The sequence below is a fragment of the Cyprinus carpio genome, unplaced genomic scaffold (genome assembly GCF_018340385.1).
Source record: "Cyprinus carpio isolate SPL01 unplaced genomic scaffold, ASM1834038v1 S000006739, whole genome shotgun sequence".
In the NCBI taxonomy this organism is placed as follows: Eukaryota; Metazoa; Chordata; class Actinopteri; order Cypriniformes; family Cyprinidae; genus Cyprinus; species Cyprinus carpio.
The window spans coordinates 201,166-223,213 of NW_024879338.1; the positions used below are offsets into that span (position 1 = coordinate 201,166).

The window sequence follows — 22,048 nt, forward strand, 5'->3', positions numbered from 1 at the left end:
TTATTATTATTATTATTTCATATACAAATACATGAAATCAGTCCTGGAGCAGTCCAGAAAAGTAATGAGTTGAAAGTCACATATCTCATGAGTTTATATTTCTAATTTGAAGAAGATTCTTGCAGTCATTTTTCTGAGACTATGTCTAGTCCCCCAACGACCTATTTGAAGAAAAATAGCCACCAAATGTAACTCTTACAAATGTAAGGGTTCAACAAACTATTTTAGTCATTATACATATCACTGCATACTTTTTCAATTATAAAATAATAGACTGAATCTTAGACATCGTATAAGTGATTTAATTGAGCACTAGAAAAAAACAAGAATAATTTTTGAGTAATAAAAAGAAAAAAAGAAAAGGAAAAAAAAGAATTAGATTTGTATGTCAAGTACATACTCTGTTTACCAGACATACAGCATTCACACTGATTGTTGGTTATACAATCAGTAATCACATGCAGATGGCCGGTCATACAGATGGTAATAATACAGAGGGCTGGCCATATAGTCAATAGTCACACTCTTATGGTCGTTCATAGGCAGCATTCACACTGATAGGTCATTCGGTCAGTAATCACACACTGATGTGCGCTCATACAGATGGTAATCATACAGATACAGATATGATCATATTTTTTTAACCTGGTAAGGACTCTAGCAGCTGCATTTTGGACTACCTGTAGCTTATTTATTGAAAATGCAGGACAAACACTTAGCAGTGCAATACAATAGTCTAGTCAATCTTTTCTGCATCAGAAACAGGTAGCATGTTCCGCAACTTGCCAGTGTTTCTAAGATTGAAAAATGCTGTTTTTATAACATGGGAAATATGATTTTCAAAAGACAAGTTACCGTCTAATATAACACCCAAATTTTTGTCTGTAGAGGAAGTAACAGTACATCCGTCTAGATGCAAATTGTAATCTGCGAGATTCTGTGTAACGTTTTTTCCAATAAGTAATTTCTTAGTCTTATTCGAATTTAATAGGAGAAAATGATTGGTCATCCAGTCTTTTACATTTTTTAACACAGTCTGTTAGCTAAGATAATTAAGAAGTTTCATCTGGTCTTGTTGAAATATATATACTATTCTCATATTTTCTAATAATATTACCAAGGGGCAACATGTATATTGAAAATAGCAGAGGGCCTAGGAGAGATCCTTCTGGCACTCCTTACTTACTTACTTACTTAATGATGTTTTATTAACAAGGTTCGGGAGGAGCACGATCAGATAATCAACCAATTTTACTCATTAAAAACTCCTATACCAAACCATCTTAACTAGCACAATACGTCTATATAAATGCAGCCTTCTTACCTCTATCCTGCGACAGTTTTCCGGCATTCGGTTTTGCTCCTTTGGCCTTAAGATCACAGACTTCATTTTTCCGTACAAAGACGAGACCTGTACTGGGGATTTTTTTTATCCTCCGTCACAACCTGCCGACCCTAGGCACACTCATTTTCCACCAGTCACTGCCGCTGAGCACCAGGCTGCTCGACCAGCCGCACACTCTCCACACCGCCGAGGCTGAACCTCGCCTCAACCGGCGAGACTTCCAACTTCTTCCCTGACATCCCCGTATCATTCAGCCATGCAAATATATTATCCGATCGGAAAGTGGATAGTGTTTAAGCCTGAAGCAAACACTGATTTATTCAGACAAATCATTCTTGCAGAGGGTAAACAAAGCGGATCTGTACAATCTATTCAAATGAGCCAGGGTCGTGCCCCAGTTCTCATCGCAGCAAAACCTCATTCGCTTCCTGCTTCGGCTCAACTTTTCACCGCGGCTCTTCCGGCCGCAGCGCCGCATGTAGCCAGGCCTCCAGCTCGTGTAGCCATAGACATAAATACTATTATTACTTATGCTTGTAGGAGTCACTAGCGTGAGGCTGCTTCCGCTAACGGCGCAGGCCATGTTGCAAATTAAGTTTTTTGGGTAAAGATACTAAAGGTAGGTTGTTTGTTGCTAGAAGTTTTTAAATAACAGGAGAACTTCATGGGTGTTGATGTCATTGTTGTAACCATGACGCAAAACTGTGTAGAACACACAATGAAATTACTCACATTTTCTGTATTAATTCTCAATAGCATTTTTTCCTGTATTTTAAATTGCATATTGTACTCAGATAGACAGAGAAGATGGAAATTGATTTTCAAGAAAATAAGTTCAACAGTGTACCTAAATAATTAACAATTATAGGTGCAAACTAACAATTAAGGCATATCATAAAGAAACTATTAAAATTATTATTGAAAAAGTGCAACTAGCAACCTAATTTGCATCCGTTTTGCATACTGCTAGGCACCTCTCTCCAAGTCTCTACCAGCTGATGTGCTGCTTGACTGGCTGGCTGTTTCAATACTTACTACTTTTTGTGTGGTTAATAGGAAAAGCGTGTCTTTTCTTCATTCTATCACGTTTTTAAATGTTGTTAAAGTTGTCATATTTCTCCTGCTACTTCTAACCTTTCTTTTCAGTGGTCTCCAGCTCCCATAACATACGCTGGCGTGAGGCTGTTTCTGCTAGCTGTGCAGGACTTGAACACAGCAGAAGATGCTGAATCTTCTGCTGTGTTCAAGTCCTCCTGGAAATTTTGTACTTACGAGTTGACAAGTCGTAATGGTGACGTCAGGTGCGTTCAAGTCAGTTTAGTTGGCACAAGATGGCGGTGTACCTTCTTTTAATAAATTACAAGAAAATACAACAGGGTACGTTAACTCTTCTTATAGAAAATGAGAAGCAAAGAATTTGCATCAGGTCTGTTTTGTGTTTTTTTAAATTGTTTTTAAATTTGTCACCAACAGACGTTGCATCTATCGTTCCATTGATTTTTGTCATGTTCCACATTTACACGCCTCGGAAACTCAAGCTTAAAGAAAATTCTAAGTTTCCCACTTGTCATTACAGCTTTGTTGTGCCGTTCATGTGTGTTTAACTCATAAATACGATGTATCCGACATTACTTGAACGCACCATTCCCCCAAATATCACAAGCCCCCGTGGACTACAGCCACAGCAGCTGAAACTAATGCAAAGCTGCTTACGCTTGCAACACAGGCCCTCACATCTCAGTCCTTTTCTCATGTTTCTAATGACCTCTTTTTTTTTCTTTTCAGTTGCCTCCAGCTCCCATAGCAGACGCTAGCATGAGGCTTCCTCTGCTAGCTGTGCAGGTTGCACAGACTCTTCAGGATGTCACAAACCCCACTCCCTCCCCGTGGCCTACAGCAGCTGAAGGAAGCGTGAGGCTGTCTCTGCATGCAACTCAGGCCTACACATCTCAGGCTTTTCCTCCTGTTTCTAATGACCTCTTTTTCTTTTCAGTTGCCTCCAGCTTCCATAGCAGACACTAGTCCAGAGGCCGTTTTAAATGTCAGGATGCCTCTACTGACAACAGCTGCCCAGGCCCATCTTCCTCATAGCTCCCTACTTCATTTATAATTACATTGTCTTTCAGATCAAGTTCTGGCTCCGCTCGAGTTTCATGACGCAGCAGGCCGCCAAGTTTGGGCCTCGGCCCAGATTCAGATGCTCCTCACACTGCACTGCCTTCCTCCTCCTCTCAACCAATCACTGCAGCACATTCAGCTGCCGCACCGCATGCAACATCGCTCACTGGCATGGTTTCCCCAACCTCCTTTTATTTTCACTCTACCTCCGGCTAGAGTGAGGCTGCCTCCGCTAGCTGCTCAAGGTCAGTCACCTTATTTTTGTTACCCTTCCACTTGTTCTTTTCCCCATCAATGGCCAACAGCCAAGTAGGGCATTTTCAGCCAGCAACGCAAGCATACTGGCCTTCTCCCCCATTTCCATCTTTCTCTTCCTCGTCCTACGCTTTCCCCAAGCACCAGGGGCTAATCCGTGCGTGAGGCTGCCTCCGCAAACGGTTACGGCCCCCCCTTATCTTCCTTCTAACTCTTCTACCCAAACTAAACCTCAGTATACTTTATTCACAGTGGTCCCTCTTCCTACTCTACTGAATGCTGCCACTCCGGAACCTCCTCCTGTACCTAATACCATCAAATCTCAGATTCTCACAGAAATTCAGAGCGCTGGCTCTGGAGGCAGACCCATCACTAACCTCAGTACCTCACTAGTCGCAACTTCTATTTCCATAAACTCATCCCTTAAAACCTCTCCTTGATGCGTCCGACTCTATCCTCCAAGCAGATTAACCCAGAACTATCCATTCATATCTAACAGCTTGGAGATGTTTCAAAGCTTTTAACCCGATTTTCACTCCTCATAATTACTTAGTTTATTTCCTACCTTTAATTCCATGAAGAAACCTCCAAGCAGTGTCAATTAAAGGTTACTTAAGTGACGTTTCCATTTTGCATAAACTAATCTACAGCTTTTCCTCCCCCGAAATAAATAATTCTCAAAGTTCTCTTCTAATCAAAGGAATTCAGCGCTCTCGACCATCAAACCCAGATTCCAGACAACCTATAACTCTGGACATCCTTACAAACGGCATCCAAAAAATCTCCGCACAGGGTACCATTCAATCCATACCGCTCGTCTCCTTGATGCCATGTTTTATTGGCTGCTTCATTTTTCTGAGATGCTCAGAAATCGCAATAACCTCTAATTTCGACCCCAAACTCCACCCGACAATCTCGGATTTGTCCATACTTGATAGCGAAACTATCGCTTACTTCACTAAACAAAGTAAGACGGACCAAGAAAGGAAAGGCCACTACATATTAATTTTTAATCTCCCTTCTCCAATCAACCTTATCAGGCTCTCTTTTCTTAAGTCTAACTCAGGAACTCAATCTAAATCCGCACTGGACCCTCTCTTTGTCGACGACTCTAACCATCCCGTTACACGTTTTGGTTCCAAAAACACTTAAAACATATCTTTGCTCAATCAGGCTTACCTGCAGAAAATTTTTCCAGCCACTCATTTCGCATCGGGGCAGCAACTGTTGTTTACTCAATTAATTAGAAGCTCTCCTTCCTAATGCAATAAGTCACCGCTCCTTTGGTCACAGTAAGGGCCTTCCAGCCATCGTTTCAAATCTCCTTGCCTATCCCGCATCGGACAGGGCTCTCCCTTCCGGTGCAGCAGGGCCGCGGCTCCCTTCGGTTAATCCTCAGTCTGTCATTCTGAGTTACGATGCGTACTCAGGGGTGGACGAGGATCTCCCTCCCGGTGCAGAAGAGCCGTCGGCTCCCTTCGGTCGCAGCGGGAGCCCTCCATCCGACGCATCAAACCACGCCTCATATCCAGCCGCAAGGGGGACTCTCCCTTCCGGTGCAGCAGAGCCGCAGCTCCCTTCGGACGCAGCGAGAGTCCCTCCATCAGTCGCGTCTCCTTGCTTAATCAGCATTGGACGGGGCTCCCCTTCCGGTGCAGCAGACCCGTCGGCTCCCTTCGGTCGCAGGGTTAATCCTCAGTCTGTCGTTCGAGTTACGATGCGTACTCAGCGGTGGACGGGGGATCTCCCTCCCGGTGCAGCAGAGCTGTCGGCTCCCTTCGGTTGCAGCGGGAGTCCCTCCATCAGTCACGTTACCTTACTTATTCAGCATCAAACAGGGCTCTCCCTTCCAGTGCAGCAGGGCCGCGGCTCCCTTCGGTCGCAGTGTGACCCCTCCGTCTGTTGTTTCGAGTTACGTTGCGTGCTCTGCAACGGACGGGGCTCACACTCCCGGTGCAGCAGAGTCGCAGGCTCCCTTCGGACGCTGTGAGAGCCCTCCAAGGCATCAAACTGTGCTTCATATCCAGCCACAACGGGGGACTCTCCCTTCCGGTGCAGCAGAGCCGCAGCTCCCTTCGGATGCAGCGTGAGTCCCTCCATCAGTCGCGTCTTTTTGCTTATTCAGCATCGGACAAGGGCTCCCCTTCCGGTGCAGCAGGCCCACGGCTCCCTTCGGTCGCAAGGTGAGCCCTCCATCTGTCGTCTGAGTTACGCTGCGTGCTCAGCGGCAGACAGGGCTTTCCCTCCTGGTGCAGCAGAGCCGCTGGCTCCCTTCGGTTGCAGTGGGAGCCCTCCATCCGACACGTCAATCTACGCCTCAATTCTCCTTGCCTATTCAGCATCTGACGGGGTTCTCCCTTCCGGTGCAGCAGATCCTCGGCTCACTTCGGTCGCAGGGTGAGCCCTCTGTCTGTCGTCTGAGTTATGCTGCGTGCTCAGCGGCAGACAGGGCTTTCCCTCCCGGTGCAGCAGAGCTGCAGGCTCCCTTCGGTTGCAGTGAGAGCCCTCCATCAGATGCATCAAACTGCGCCTCGTACTCAGCCGCAAGAGGGACTCTCCCTTCCGGTGCAGCAGAGCCGCAGCTCCCTTCGGACGCAGCGAGAGTCTCTCCATCAGTCGCAGCTCCCGTCGAGCACTGCACAGGCTCTACTGGTCGCTCTGCACCTTTTCTCTTTACAGCATCCATATTTTGGGGGGCAACTAAAGATTTTTCTCTCTGGCTGCTGTCCCATGCCTTTAAGCTTCTTGTGGGGAGTTCTTCGGGTTCGGGCTATATTCCAGGCTCAGAGCCCTCCCCCAGGACAGCACGCCAAAATATGCTTACTATTTGCTAACAGATGAGATGTAAGGGTGAACTCGTGAAATTATGTTTTATTAACAAGGTTCGGGAGGAGCACGATCAGATAATCAACCAATTTGGCTCAGGTGCAACTCGTTTAGCTAACCATCTTAACTAGCACAATACGTGTATATAAATGCAGCCTTCTTACCTCTATCCTGCGACAGTTTTGGACAGTTTTCCGGCATCCCTCCTCCACCCCAACTCCTCACTCCTAATCTGTTTTTATCCCACATTAGGGACAGGGGGAGTTCTTCGGGTTCGGGCTATATTCCGGGCTCAGAGCCCTCCCCCAGGACAGCACGCCAAAATATGCTTACTATTTGCTAACAGATTAGATGTAAGGGTGAACTCGTGAACTAATGTATTTAATTGAGATGATTCCCTGTTTAAATTGACTTTTCAGCGTCCCCATCTGCCACATATTGATGTCATTCACCCCCACATGGAGCACAACCCCTCCTGTGCTTTCATTGTCCTTCATGATTGCGGGTATCTGTGAAGAAACATTGAGAACACGAGCGCCAGGGAAACAGTGAGTGTGCACTTTAGCAAGGGAAGCACAGACATGCCAGACAATGGAGTCGCCGACGATCACAGCGGTGCGTCCCATCTCGCGGAGGGCAGCGAAGCGGTTCCGGGTGGAGATCTCGAAGACCGGAGGCAGCTGGTGCACCCAGGATCTATGGTGTCCCAGTGCCGGAGTAAATGAGGCCAGGGAACATCGCTTCCTGGTTGCACAGGGCCTGTGCATAGAATAACATGGAGTAGAGGTGGTGTGAGTGTTAGCGGTGCGCTGTACACTTAACACAGACTTATGAGTTTCAGCCCGGGATGTTTCCAGCACAGCTCTCCACTCTCAGCTGGGCCTGCTTCTCCACAAGGTCATGAATCTGCTTCTCCACGGCCTCCAGCTTGAGATGCACAGAGTGCACTGACTTAATTATAAATAAATAAATAAATGTAAAAAAGCAAATATAAATAAATAAATATATAAATATACAAAGAAAAGAAAAGCAAAAGTAAATAATTATTTATACTTTTATTTCCTTATTTATGTATTTTTTTATTTTTTTCCCACATTTATTTATTTATTTATTTTTTTTTTTTATACATTTATTTCCACTTTTATTTATTTTCACATATATGTGTTTATTTACATATTTATTTATTTCCACATTTATTTATTTCTACATTTCTTTGTTCGTAGGGTAATGAGGAAGGCGTGTTTTACCTCAGGAATAGCAATCGAGCCAGAGTAGGCGAGGGGAAAGCTTTGAGGCCACAGGGACACCTTGTGGTACCCAAACGAAGTACAAGAATTGTAGCCTACATTACGTGCCTGTTGATAGTGTAGGATAAATGATTTAGATGGGCAATATGGCCAAAATCTTATATCACTGGTTATTATTTCAATTTCACATGGGGGGTTGTTTCAGCTGGGAAGCATGCAATATGTGATTGCGTGCATTTGATGAAGCTTGCTAAGGAGTGCAATCCTTTTAGATGTGTGCTGTTTTTTTTTTAGGTTTCACTTTCAACACATACAACGCATGTTTCAAAGATTCGAGATAGAAAGAGGCATCAGTTACTGTAGAACATTTGTCGCATTGTAGCCTAAAACATGTTAAATATTTGCAACTGACACCAATGATTGTATGCGGCTATGCAGTGGAGATGCGTTCACCATCAAATTTCATTCAGCAAGCATTCATTTTGAAATTGTCAAATATTTTTTCTTGATTACAAGAAAAAAAAAATTATATTGTTCTTGTAATTTGTTGTCGTTGTTGTTTTTCATTTAATTCATAAGTTAACACTGCAAATTAAGTGGTTTAATTTTTTTCTGCAGTCGAAGAAAGTATAGCCTAAATTGTCAGTGATTTCTCTCATTTTAAAGATTATCACGAAATACTTTTTTTTCTTTTTCGATCTGTTGTCTAATAAAAGTTACGAAAATGTGCCTATAGATCAGACTAAATGCTAAATTAATTATTTCTTAACTTTTAACTTCTTAAAATTTGTTATGAAGAATTTTTAATCAACTTCATAACAAATAGGCTAGGCCCCCCTTCCTCAAATCTTGCCCTGGAGGTCCAATGCGCTGCAGAGTTTAGCTCCAACCCTGATCAAAGTCACCTGCCTGTGATTTTCTAACGAACCCAAAGACATTGATTGGCATTGATTAGCATGCTCAGGTGTGTTTGATTAGGGTTAGAGCTAAACTCTGCAGGAAAGTGGATCTCAAGGTCCAGATTTGAGGATCCCTGGGCTAGGCTAATGAATTTTCTTCATAAGCAGGGTTGTCGAAATCAATTCCTGGAGGGCCACAGCCTAGCAGAGTTTAGCTCCAACCCTAATCAAACACACCTGATCCAGCCAATCAAGTCCTTCAGGCTCAATTGAAAACATGGTTTGTGTGTTGAAGCAGGGTTGGAACTAAACTCTGCAGGGCTGCGGCCCTTAAGTTTTGACACCCCTGGTCATAAGCATTATACGGACATAACGAATACCCTAGCTATTCTATAAAATTAAATTTTAATTTAAAAAAATCATAAATCATGAATATGTATTTATATTCCTGAGACAGTTCTGTCTTTATATAATGCTCTCCTGGTCAAAATAACTGGAACAAAACAAAACAAAACAAAACAAAACAAAACAAAATTAAAATAAAATAAAATAAAATAAAATAAAATAAAGATTGATTGATTGATTATAAAAACACTTTCTTTTTTTTAATGTGCTTTATAAATAAACTTGAACTTTATTCCTATGTGGTTAATACAGTAAGCATTCCCCATTCACAGCTTGTTTCATTTATGTTGGAAGCTTGTACTCAGATGATCAGCTCAAGGTCACCGGTTTTCCTGTATAGTGGCATATTGACAACTAAGCAATGGTTGCTTTAAAACTGTTTTAGTGGAATATTTTCTGTATTTTAATTGAGACAATTCACATTTCTTGAAAACCATTTTTCATTTAATAACAATTTTTCTTATTTATAAATATTGAATATTGAAATATTGAAAAATAAAGCATTAGTAGGTTTTAATATGGTGATCATTTTTATTGTAATATATATGTTATTGTTACATTAATATGGCATTATATAAGAAAACATACAAGAAATATAATGAACGTATAAAACATAATGATACATATCTAAGTATTAAAGTATTAAATATCTAAATCCTACAAGTTGGACATTGAACTAGCGTGAACTAGGCAGAAATACCATTTTAGGAAACTTTCCCAGTCAGCAATTATTTCTTTTCAACTGTTTTTCCCATGATGGCTTTTTTAGTGTTTCTCTCTGGGTGCAATAGGATGATATAGCACTTTGGGGCAAATATGGCCACCAGTAATCCAAAACTAGAAGCTAAAATAGCAAATATCTCCACAGCCACTGCATATTTCCCTGGTGAGCTCACATAGGCTGGAACAAATGAAATCCACACAGCACAGAAGATAAGCATACTAAAGGTAATGAATTTGGCTTCATTAAAATTATCTGGAAGATTTCTAGCAAGAAATGCTAACAGGAAGCTTACTGCTGCCAGAAGGCCAATGTACCCAAGCAGAATGGCAAACCCAGCCACTGAACCAATGGCACATTCAAATACAATTTTAGACCTGATATACTGAATGTTTTTATGGGGTGTTGGAGAGGCAGTTGATAGCCAGACTGCGCATATCACAACCTGGACAGCAGTGAGAACTAGGACGGTGCCTCTTTGTTGAGTTGCTCCAAACCATTTCATCGTACTTTTACCTTCTGGTCGAGATGACTTGAACACGGCTATTACGACCATAGTCTTGACCAGGATACTGGAGACACAAAGTACAAAACTAATACCAAACATGGCATGTCTTAATTGACACGTCCACAACTGTGGTCGGCCAATGAACAGCAGCACACACAGGAAACACAGTTTGAGTGACACCAGCAGCAGGAAGCTGAGCTCTGAATTGTTGGAGCGTACCACAGGAGTGTTACGGTGATGAGCAAAGATGATCATCACAAGGGCACAGAAGCAGGTGCCCAGCAGGGAAGCAGTGGTCAGCGAGATGCCCAGAGGATCTTCATAGGACAGAAACTCTACGTCTTTAGGTACACAGTGATTTTTTTCTGGACTGGACCAGAATTCATTTGGGCACACTGTGCATTCAGTAGAATCTGTAAAAGATGAATAAAGAAAACAATATTTGTGTAACATTTGCAGAATCATGCACAAAACATATAATTTTAATACTGCTTCTCACCTGATGCATTAGAAATTTCTCCATCTGCACACGGCAAGCAATCAAAACAGCAGACAGGAAGGCCCTTCCTCGTGGCTCGTCTGGTTCCTGGGGGGCAACTCTCACTGCACACAGACCGTGGGGGCTGAAGGATACATCATATGTTATTATGTTTTTGTATATCATATAATGACAAACTTTTCATTAATTTCAGCTTTTTCATTCATTTATTCCTGTTTGTCTTGTCATAATGTTGTATAGTATTAAGACTATATATCTGCAAAAGGGAAATTTTTAATTTACTTTTTTTGTCTGAAAGTTCCAGTATAATGCATCCTCATCCAGTGTAAGCACTTTCCCTGTTGTCGCCCCTTCATCTACCACACCAACTGTGCGGACAATGATCGATCCATCAGAGCTCGGCTGCCAGTTCATTACATCATAGATTGCCAGAGCATCTCCATTCTTATCAAATGACACATGATCCCCAAAGCCTGTAGTGAAGTTCACTTTCTGTAGGTAGTGAACCATCTGCACAGGTTATAAAAGCAAATATTAGTCATATATTTATGTATTTTTTTATTTTATTTTTTCCCCCATTAAGTAGACTTTTTAGTGAAGTAAACTATGGGCCCTGTTGCTGTGGGTTTTACCTGCCATGGCTGTAGGTTGGATATGTCAGCACATCTGTTCCCAATGAATGGTCCTCTCCCCTCCTCACACTGCATCAGGTCATGAAGTGCATGTGCCAGGGCATAAACTGCCTTATACACATTATAAGAGGCCCTCAGCTCTGATACATCATTATATTCATGAACTGTGCTGTTCAGATCCTCTTCCGCTGTACACATTTTTTTCTCATCTCTACTTCCATTCTCAAAACTGCACCCAAACATGTTCTCCCAGAAGATTCTCACCATATTATTTCTTGGATCGCTGTCAGGTTGAAGACGTAGAAGAAAGTCTTGAAGTCCTTTGATCTCTCCTCGACGGATGGCAATGCCCAGCGTGCCCGCAACGAGGGGTACAAAACGTGGAAGGTGGAGCACAGGTGAGGTGGTCCAAGCCTCACTTGCAATCCACTGCCTGCCTGTCACATTTTGCAGTAACAATTCGTCCATCAGGGGTAACAGATCAGTTGAGAATGCCACCACTACTCTGGCTGTAGAGGCTTTAATCACTGCCACTATGTGTTTAATGTCCCTGTGATTATCATAGGGAATTATTTCAGAAAAAGCCACACAACCTCCAAATCGCTGCATTTCCTGATGGAAAGACTGAGCAGCATAGATTCCATAGTCATCATCACTATAGAGAACCCCAACCCATGTCCATCCAAAATATTTTAAGATCTGAACCATAGCCCACACCTGGAAGGCATCACTTGGGATTGTTCTGAAGAAAGAGGGGTACTTTTTCCTGTCACTCAAACAGGAGCAGGTGGCGTAGTAGCTAATCTAATAAGGAAAGACAGTAAGAAAGCAGAAAGGTGAAGGTGGGTAAAAGAGAAAGAAAGAAATTTTCATTATTATAAAAGAAGCATAAAATCATTGTTATGATTATTTTTATCTTTACATCATATCTTACCATTGGAATGCGAAACAGACCAAGTACACTAGAAACTGCAATGGAGTGAGTGGACCCAGGATCCCCAACAATAGCAATCACTGGTGGTGGGCCTGTACAATTCAGGTTTGAAAATGTCTTTTTTGTGCCACTAATAAGAGTTGTAGCAGCCCTGAATGCCACTACAAGCTTCAAACAGTTGTCATAAAGATGATAACCAAGAGTGATGTTAGGCAGCAGGTTTGGATTCTTATTGATCTCATCTACAGCGAAAACCATGGTTTGTGCCTGCTGGAAACTTGACATATAGAATCTAGGAGAAAAAAAAAAAATTCAGTGATAATGTACATTTATATATACATATTAATTATTAATACATATTAATAATTAAATAAAGCCCTTTGCATGTAATCAAATAAAAAGGATGCTAAATAATTTTCCTTTTCCTGTTATTGTCATCTGCCAATTGTTACTTTCTGTTTTCTTAATTTCTTTAATTCAGTCATCCATAATCTTCAGTCAGCATAACTTCCCATCCTCTACTTTCCACACTCACTCCTCACACTTGGGCTGTTCCGGCTCCATTCTGAAACTAAGTTCTGGAAAGATTTTGAGGTGCTGAACCTCAAACAAGCCTCCAATGATAAAATCTCCACCCTGGTACATCCCGTTCAGCTTGAAGTGTCCCTGGATTTGACAGGAGTCCGAAATGAAAGTAGCAGAGACAAAAGTAAAGGAAAGATAGAGACAGATGTTTAGAGTAATGCTCATGTCTCTTCCTTAATCTCTGTATGACCCACTCACTCTATTGATTCCCTAATTTATTATAAGGACTGTGCAATATTTTTATTTATTTATTTTTTTCTACAGAACAGGTGATGTCACATGGACCTCCCATGGAATGAATACATCACTGTTGAACATGGAGAGAAAAAAAAAACAACAAAAAAAAAAACCTACTGGTAATTTTCTGCGGGAGAGTTTATTGACATTTCCCTAAATCCTAAACACAACACAATATACTGCATAATTCAAAATATGTGTAAAACTATTACAAAATTGTATTAAAACTATTATGTATTGTATTAAAAATCAGTATCGAAAATTCCTTCATATCAACACAGTATATTGGGGCCTTGTTTTTACAGACCTTTTTAGAGTGGGAAAATCTGAAATTTGTACATTCATTATTTATAGCATTACAATCTGTTTAAAAACATGTGTTGTTCAAATAAGCATCTGCTTTTGCATGTTTTAACAAGCTCGGATCAGCTCAGAAAAACTGGGTTAATTGATGCTGGTCTTGAAGACCTGAGCCAGCCAGTGGTACTATAGTCTATAGACTGTCTTCTGATGGACAGAGTGTTACACAGGATCTCATCTAGGTGGCAGTCATGCGCTGTACTAAGTTTTTGGGTAACACTTTATAATAACTTTCATTAATTAATCATTAACAATCATTATATAATGTTTGACTTATCATTACTTAATATATATTCACATATCTAGAAATATGAGATAATGTTCTTGTTAATGTTAACTAATTAACTTATTAAATATTACCAAATGATTAACATATCATTATTTAATGTAAATTGAAATGCTTACAAATGTCATCAGACTTTCAATTCATATGATCATGTTTCCTTTTTTTTTTTATCTTCAAACGATTTTGACAGATGGTTTACAGTGATTAAAACAAAGCTTCATTAATAAATGATTAACAGACATTATATAATGCTTGACAGATCATTAGTTAATGTTTACAAATGTCATTAAACTTTTAATGCGTTTTAAATATCTACAAATGTTTTTAGCAGAAATTATACAATGATTTCAAGTTTATTTGTTAATGTACTTTGAATTCTTACAAATGTCATTAAACTTCAGTTCACATATGTGACCCTGGACCACAAAACCAGTAATAAGTAGCAATGGTATATTTATAGCAATAGCCAAAAATACATTGTATGGGTCAAAATTATCGATTTTTCTTTTATGCCAAAACTCATTAGGATATTAAGTAAAGATCATGTTCCATGAAGCTATTTTGTAAATTTCCTACAGTAAATATATCAAAAATGTATTATCATTAGTAATATGCATTGCTAACATTTAGATTTTATTTTTATTTTTTTTACACCCTCAGATTCCAGATATTCAAATAGTTGTATCTCGGCCAAATATAGTCCTATCCTAACAAACCATACATCACTTCAAATATTATTCATTCAGCTTTCAGATGTTGTATAAATCTCAATTTAAAAAAAAAAATGTACCCTTATGACTGGTTTTGTGGTCCAGGGTCACATATTAGCTAATGCTCATTTTTACATTATGTTGTGAAAAAATAGCTTAATTAGTCATTTTCAGCACTTCACAAATTATTCATGTTAATATATTCATTAATCACAGTCTGTAAAAGTAATATATTTGGCCTTTTTTATTGTGTAGACCTACTATTTGCACATCTTAACACATTTATTAATTATTTGATAATGTTTTTGCAGTACCCAATCTAAAGTGGAAACTATTCATCAATTGTAAATGATTATAAACATTTACCAATCATTAGTACCTTTATGAGTAGTCATTCTGATGGCAAAAGTGTCACAAATGACTGGAATTCACCCTTTTTTCACATCTTAACTAATCATTTATTAATCATTTGTTCATGTTTTTGCAGTACCCAATCTAATGTTGAGACTATTCATCATTTGTAAATGTTTATAAATACTCCATTTGTCATTTATCAAAACAATGCAATATAAACAGATTGAATCGTGTTCCTTTATAGTAATCAAATTGATCCCTTAACCTACCTTTAACCTACCCATACCAACAAACCTGAGCCTAACCCTACCTGTATCACACCTAAATAACAGCAAAAGTGTTGTGCATTAACAACAGCTTTTAACAATTGTATAACATCTGTTAAAATCGTTTGTAGATTTTCAAGATGTGCATGATCATATGAATTAGAAGTTTAATGACATTTGTAAGCATTTTAATTTACATGAAATGTAAATTATTAGGTAATGTTTAATAAGTTTATTAATAAACATTAACAAGCACATTATTTCACGTTTTTAGATATGTGAATATATATTAACTAATGATCTGCTAATCATTACATAATGTTTGTTAGTCAGTTATTAATGAAAGTGATTATAGCTTCTTTCTTCAATGCTAATTAACACAGAGTTGATACATATAGTGATCACATTTCGCTAACAGTGTCCAGAATATTTTTTTTTAAATATAATTCTACTAGACACTGTTATCGAAGGCATACTAAAATTTATTTTACTGGGAACTGTTAGCAAAGGCACTGTTTTGTATCTAAATACAAATATATGTTCCCATTATCTGCTTATTTTGCCATTCTTAATCAAATGTCATTTTCTGTAATATACTGTATTTATTTTTAATGACATAATCATGCATAAACAATATACCAGCTGTACACAGAATGTCTACCTTGTAAGCAGTAGTTAAATAACTACATGCATGGTATTTGTAACATGATTTTAGTTCATTGATTAGATTGATAGAGATAATCTAAGCAAAATCAACTAAAATTAAAAAAAAAAAAACTGCCAAAAGAACCCAATGAACCTGTGAGAGATTTTATCTACATCATCTACATTTTATATCAGTTTATTTGAAGGTAAATAAGCAACACACACAAATACAGTGTATATACGCACAATTTGAAGTAATTGGATGTTTCATTTTATTTACAGGATCTTACACTAGTTAATTACTCATCTGTTCAGCATGTAAAACTATTTCTTTTGGGTTGATCTTCCCATGATGGCTTTTTTAGTGTTTCTTTCTGGGTGTAATATAATTACGTAGCACTTTGGGGCAAATATGGCCACCAGTAATCCAAAACTGGAAGCCAGTATGGCAAATATCTCCACAGCCACTGCATATTTCCCTGGTGAGCTCACATATGCTGGAACAAATGTAATCCACACAGCACAGAAAATCAGCATGCTGAAAGTGATGAACTTTGCTTCATTAAAATTATCTGGAAGTTTCCTGGCCATGAAGGCTAACAGGAAACTTGCCGCTGCCAACAGTCCAATGTATCCCAACAGCACAGAAAAACCAGCCACTGAGCCTATAGCACATTCATATACTATTTTAGAGCGGATATACTGATTGTTTTTATGGGGTGTTGGGGATGCAGTAGATAACCAGACTGTGCATATCGCTACTTGTGTAGAAGTTAGGGCTAAAATGGTTCCTCTTTGCTGTTTTGAACCAAACCACTTTATGGCAGATTTGCCCTCTGGTCGAGATGACTTGAACACAGCTATTACCACCATAGTCTTGACCAGGATGCTGGAGATGCACAGGACAAAGCTTATGCCAAACACAGCATGCCTTAACTGACATGTCCACAACTGTGGCCGTCCAATGAACAGCAGCACACACAGGAAACACAGTTTGAGTGACAACAGCAGCAGAAAGCTAAGCTCTGAATTGTTAGCACGTACTACAGGAGTGTTGCGGTGATGAGCAAAGATGACCATCACAAGAGCACAGAAACTAGTGCCTAAGAGGGAGGCAGTGGTCAGAGAAATCCCCAGCGGATCTTCATAGGATAGAAATTCAACTTCTTTAGGAACACAGTGGTCATTTTTTGGACTCGGCCAAAACTCATCTGAACACATGACGCATTCGGGTGAATCTGTAAGAGACAGAAAGGAAGAGAGATATAGGACAAGAGCTCAGTAGGTTAGAATTATATTGAAAATGATCCAATATTTATGTTCAAATACATATTTAATGAGCAAACATGAATCTTCTCACTTGTCGTATTAGAAATCTCTCCATCGCCACATGGCAGGCAGTCAAAACAGCAGACAGGAAAGCCTTTCCTCCTAGCTCGTCTGGTGCCTGGGGGGCAGCTCTCACTACACACAGACTGTGGGGGCTGAAGGAGGATAATCAATTTTTTATTTTTATTTTTTTTATTTTTTTAAATTTCTAGATATATTTATTTACATGAACCTAAAATATGTATATATATATATATATATATATATATATATATATATATATATATATATATATATATATATATATATATATATATATATATATATGATTATTAATATATTTTATAATCATATTCTTTCATATCTGTCAGTGAACAGAGTTAAAGAAAAAAGAAAAAGGGTACAAAGACTTATTTATTAATTTATTGCTACTGGTTACTCATCGGCCAATGAAATGTTATTGTTTTTTTGTTAAACGTTCAGACTAAACATCCTAACCAAGAAGTAAGTAACATGCTATATGTAATTTGCCTTTTTTGTCTCAAAATTCCAGTATAATGCATCTTCATCCAGTGTGAGCACTTTCCCTGTTGTCGCCCCTTCATCTACCACACCAACTGTACGGGCAACGATCGACCCATCAGACCTTGGGTGCCAGTTCATCACATCATAGATGGTCAGAGCATCTCCATTCTTATCAAATGACACACGATCCCCAAAACCTGTGGTGAAGTTCACCTTTTGTAGGTAGTGAACCAGCTGCACAGTTTGTAGACAGAACATGTGTCATATGAAATATGTGGCAGAACTTTTTATATTGTGTGCACTATATATGAGCTTTACCTGCCAGGGTTTCAGGTTGGTTATGCTGGCACAGCTGTTCCCACTGAATGGTCCTTTCCCCTCTTCACACTGCATTAGGTCATGAAGTGCATATGCCAGGGCATAAACTGCCTTATACACATTATATGAGGCCCTCAGCTCTGATACATCAGTGTATGCTGTTTCTGTGCTGCTCAGATCCTCTTGCCCTGAACATTTGGTTCCACCTTGTTCTTGTTGTTCATCTACAGCCTCAAATTTGCACCCAAAAATTTTCTCCCAAAATATTTTTATTGTACTGTTTTTTGGATTATTGTCAGGGTGGAGATGTATCAGAAAGTCATGAAGTCCCTGAATCTGTCCATGACGGATGGCAATGCCCAGGGTCCCCCCCAGTAGGGGCAAATATTGTGGAGTTTGTAGGACAGGTGTTGTTGTCCAAGCCTCACTTGCAATCCACTGCCTGCCTGTCACATTTTGCGACAACAACTCATCCATCAGGGATGACAAATCAGTTGAGAATGCTACAACTACCTTGGCTGTAGAGGTCTGTATAACCCCTACTATTCGATGAATGTCCCTGTGGTTATTATCATAAGGCAAAATCTCAGAGAATGCCACACAACCCCCAAACAGCTGCATTTCCTGCTGGAAGGACTGAGCAGCATAGATGCCATAGTCGTCATCACTGTAGAGGAGACCAACCCAGGTCCATCCAAAATGTCTCAAGATCTGAACCATAGCCCGCACCTGGAAGGCATCACTGGGGATTGTTCTGAAGAAAGATGGGTACTTTTTCCTGTCACTCAAACAGGAGCAAGTGGCATAGTAACTAACCTAATGCAAATCACAAGAACAAAACAAACAAACAAAAAAGGTTTCTCAGGCAATTTCACACTGTGAATGAAATTCAAAAGTAATAAGAAGCAAGGGAATACAATGATTTTAAAGCACACACACACAGAGACATACACACACTTTTTAAAATTATTTACAAACTGATATTTGGAAACAAATACTGTATATTTTATGGCAAAAACATATACTGTATCATGTCTTACCATAGGAACTCGAAACAGACCCAGGACACTGGAAATTGCTATTGATTGACTTGAACCTGGGTCCCCCACAATCCCAATCACCGGAGGAGGGCCAGTGCAGTTGAGGTCTGAGAAGGACTCCTCTGTCCCACTAGCCAGGGATATGGCAGCCCGGAACGCCACTCCAATTCTTAAGCAGTTGTCATAGATTTGGTAACCAAGCGTGATGTTAGGCAGCAGGTCGTTATTATTGTTAATCTCATTTATGGCAAAAACCATAGTCAGTGCCTGCTGGAAACTTGCCATATAGAATCTAGAATAGCAACACAAATTTTAGGACTAAGTAGTAATGTATCTAGCTTGCTGTATATTTAAAATCAGAGATCAATTATAATATAATTTCATATAATGTATGTAACAGCTATGTCATTTTTCTATTTAATCCTTTTATTTAAATCTCATTTTAATTTTCTTTCATGCTCTTTGTTAAGCACAGCAGTTCTCATTCAATCCAAACTCACTCCTCACACTGGGGCAGTTCTGGCTCAGTTCTGAAGGTAAGTTCTGGGAAGACTTTGAGGTGCTGAACCTCAAAAAGGCCTCCAATGATTAAGTCTCCAACCTGGTACATCCCGTTCAACTTGAAGCGTCCTTGGAGCTGACAAGAGTCTGAGATAAAAGTAGCAGAGATATAGTTAAATGACAGATACAAGCAGATATTTAGAATGATCCACATCTCTGTCCTTCTTCCTTTTTCTTTATGACAAACTCAGCTAAATTCACTGTATAACCCAGTGTGGTAATCTTTTATAGTAGGGGAGGTGTCACTTGTGAAATAAGGACATCCTTCTGGGTAACTGTTTCGTGTCATTTTCAAATCATGAGTAAAGTGTGACAAGGTATTTTTCATTCATTCATTCATTCATTCATTCATTCTGTCCATTAACTTAAAGGCCATTTGATATATATATATATATATATATATATATATATATATATATATATATATATATATATATATCAAATGGCCTTTAAGTTAATGGACAGAATGAATGAATGAATGAATGAATGAAAAATACCTTGTCACGCTTTATCAAGTCACCTTTATTTATATAGCGCTTTTAACATTACAGATTGTGTCAAAGCAACAGTACAGCATTATTTAGGAAAATAGTTTAAATAATGCAAAATGACAATAGTAAACACAAATTTTTCAGTTAAAGGCAGTTCATCATTGAATCCAGAGATGTCATCATCCAGCTCAGTTCAGTTTAAATCGAGCACAGCGTTAGTTCAGTCAGGCCACATAGGCATAGTGCTGCGACCAGCTGATGCGGTCAGCTGTCAAATCGCTCCAATCACTACCATTCTCCTATTAGACACGGGACATATATACGTGGCATTACTGCTCGGTAAGTACTGTATGCTCCAATTGTTCGCAAAGCTATCGCTTCACTCAGGAACTAATCAGACGGCAAATTCTATCTCCATAGTTCAGTTCAGTTCACTCAGTTCACTTTATTAGCCATTTGCAGTATAAAACCACATTGGAAAAGATGTGCAAGAAGCTCAAAGTACAATGTCAAACACATAAAGGACATAACATAAAAACAGATAAGCAGATGCCACATAAAAGCTCAAAAGTAAAATGCTGTACAATAAAATCCACACATAAATTTAAAGTGCCTAATTTAAAGTGCTTTGTTTAAAATGATTACAGCTTTTGGAAAGAAACTATTTAAATGGCGATCAGTAGAACATTTGACCGAGCGATACCTTCTCCCTGAGGGAAGCATCTCAAAGAAGGCCCCTTGAGTATACAATGTGAACAGTAGGGGGCTCAAGATACACCCCTGTGGTGAACCAGTGCTAACATACAACTCATCTGAAATACAGCCATTAATTTTGACCCTTTGTGGTCGACAAGTGAGGAAATTTAAAATCCATTTACAAATGGCATCATCGAGTCCAAGACATTTCAATTTGTGAAAGAGCTTTGTTTGGACCATTGAGTCAAAAGCTAAACTATAGTCTATAAATAGCATTCTAGCATATGATTTATGTGCATCAAGATGCTTATAGACAGAGTTCAAATCAAAGGAAACGGCATCCTCAACACTTCTGTTTTTCCTATATGCAAATTGTAGTGGGTCCACAGACATAGGGATTTGATCTCTAACAAAGTCCAACACCAACCGCTCAAGGGTTTTATCAAGACAGATGTGAGGGCCACTGGCCGATAGTCATTTAAACATGTCACAGGTGTCTTCTTGGGCACTGGAATTATGATTGATCTTTTAAAACTAACTGGAACAGTGCACTTCCAAAGTGACATGTTAAAAAGATCAGTCAGAACAGGAGCAAGTTGCTCAGAGCACAGTTTAAGGACACGAGGAGGAATACAATCCGGACCAGGTGCTTTCCTAACCTTCGTCCTGGACAAGATCCTCTGGACATCCTCCTGAATGATGGTAAAACTCTGCTCATTACAAGCCGAAAAAACAACAGGTTCAACATATCCAGTTTCAAAACGACAATAAAACTCATTTAATTTGTTTGGCAAGGATGGATCAACATTAATGATAGATCCTCCTTTAGGTTTCCAAGCGATGATAGAATTTAACCCTTCCCACATACATCGAGTGTCCGCCTCCGTGAAATGTCCCTCTATCTTAGCTCCATAGCCTCGTTTAGCAGCTTTGATAGACCACTCCAAAGAGTATCTGGACAACTTATAAGCAACAGCATTACCAGATTTAAAAGCCACGGCCCGCTGTTGTATTTTCCTATTTACATCCGCATTGTACCACAGGTTCTGACTAGCATGCCGTTTTATTACCTTTTTTGGAACACAGCAATCAATGCAGAAGTCGATGTACCCAGTCACTGCTTCACAATACTCATCCAAGTTTTCTGAATGGAACACAGACCAATCAGTAGCATCAAAGCATCCCTGTAATTTCAATTCACTCTCCTTCGTCCAGCACTGAACAATACATGACGAAGGTTTTGATTGTTTACTCCT

General features: G+C 39.5%; 2 protein-coding genes across 2 annotated transcripts; both read right to left on the bottom strand.

The window, feature by feature from the left end:
- Nucleotides 1–9,818: 9,818 nt before the first annotated feature.
- On the bottom strand, nt 9,819–13,139 carry LOC109103014 (extracellular calcium-sensing receptor). Its single transcript, XM_042755659.1, has 6 exons — nt 12,925–13,139; nt 12,390–12,681; nt 11,456–12,259; nt 11,106–11,333; nt 10,824–10,947; nt 9,819–10,737 (listed from the first exon to the last, which is right to left on the bottom strand). The coding sequence occupies exons 1-6, from the start codon at nt 13,137–13,139 to the stop codon at nt 9,824–9,826; spliced, it is 2,577 nt and encodes an 858-aa protein (XP_042611593.1). The 3' UTR covers nt 9,819–9,823.
- Nucleotides 13,140–16,028: 2,889 nt separating this feature from the next.
- LOC109103013 (extracellular calcium-sensing receptor-like) lies at nt 16,029–19,935 on the bottom strand. The gene is made up of 6 exons (XM_042755671.1): nt 19,545–19,935; nt 19,045–19,336; nt 18,005–18,820; nt 17,693–17,920; nt 17,193–17,316; nt 16,029–17,070 (listed from the first exon to the last, which is right to left on the bottom strand). Exons 1-6 carry the CDS (start codon nt 19,757–19,759, stop codon nt 16,157–16,159), a joined length of 2,589 nt encoding a protein of 862 aa, XP_042611605.1. The 5' UTR covers nt 19,760–19,935; the 3' UTR covers nt 16,029–16,156.
- Nucleotides 19,936–22,048: the final 2,113 nt, after the last annotated feature.

Excerpts from the sequence above, each read along its gene's own strand:
- LOC109103014 (XM_042755659.1), bottom strand. The coding sequence starts at position 13,139 with ATGAGCATTACTCTAAACATCTGTCTCTATCTTTCCTTTACTTTTGTC. Across the intron at positions 12,682-12,924 it reads GAACAGCCCAAGTGTGAGGA|ATTCTATATGTCAAGTTTCC; the intron begins GTGAGTGTGGAA and ends TTTTTCTCCTAG. Across the intron at positions 12,260-12,389 it reads GTCTGTTTCGCATTCCAATG|ATTAGCTACTACGCCACCTG; the intron begins GTAAGATATGAT and ends TTTCCTTATTAG.
- LOC109103013 (XM_042755671.1), bottom strand. The coding sequence starts at position 19,759 with ATGTGGATCATTCTAAATATCTGCTTGTATCTGTCATTTAACTATATC. Across the intron at positions 18,821-19,044 it reads GTCTGTTTCGAGTTCCTATG|GTTAGTTACTATGCCACTTG; the intron begins GTAAGACATGAT and ends GATTTGCATTAG. Across the intron at positions 17,071-17,192 it reads AGAGATTTCTAATACGACAA|ATTCACCCGAATGCGTCATG; the intron begins GTGAGAAGATTC and ends TGTCTCTTACAG.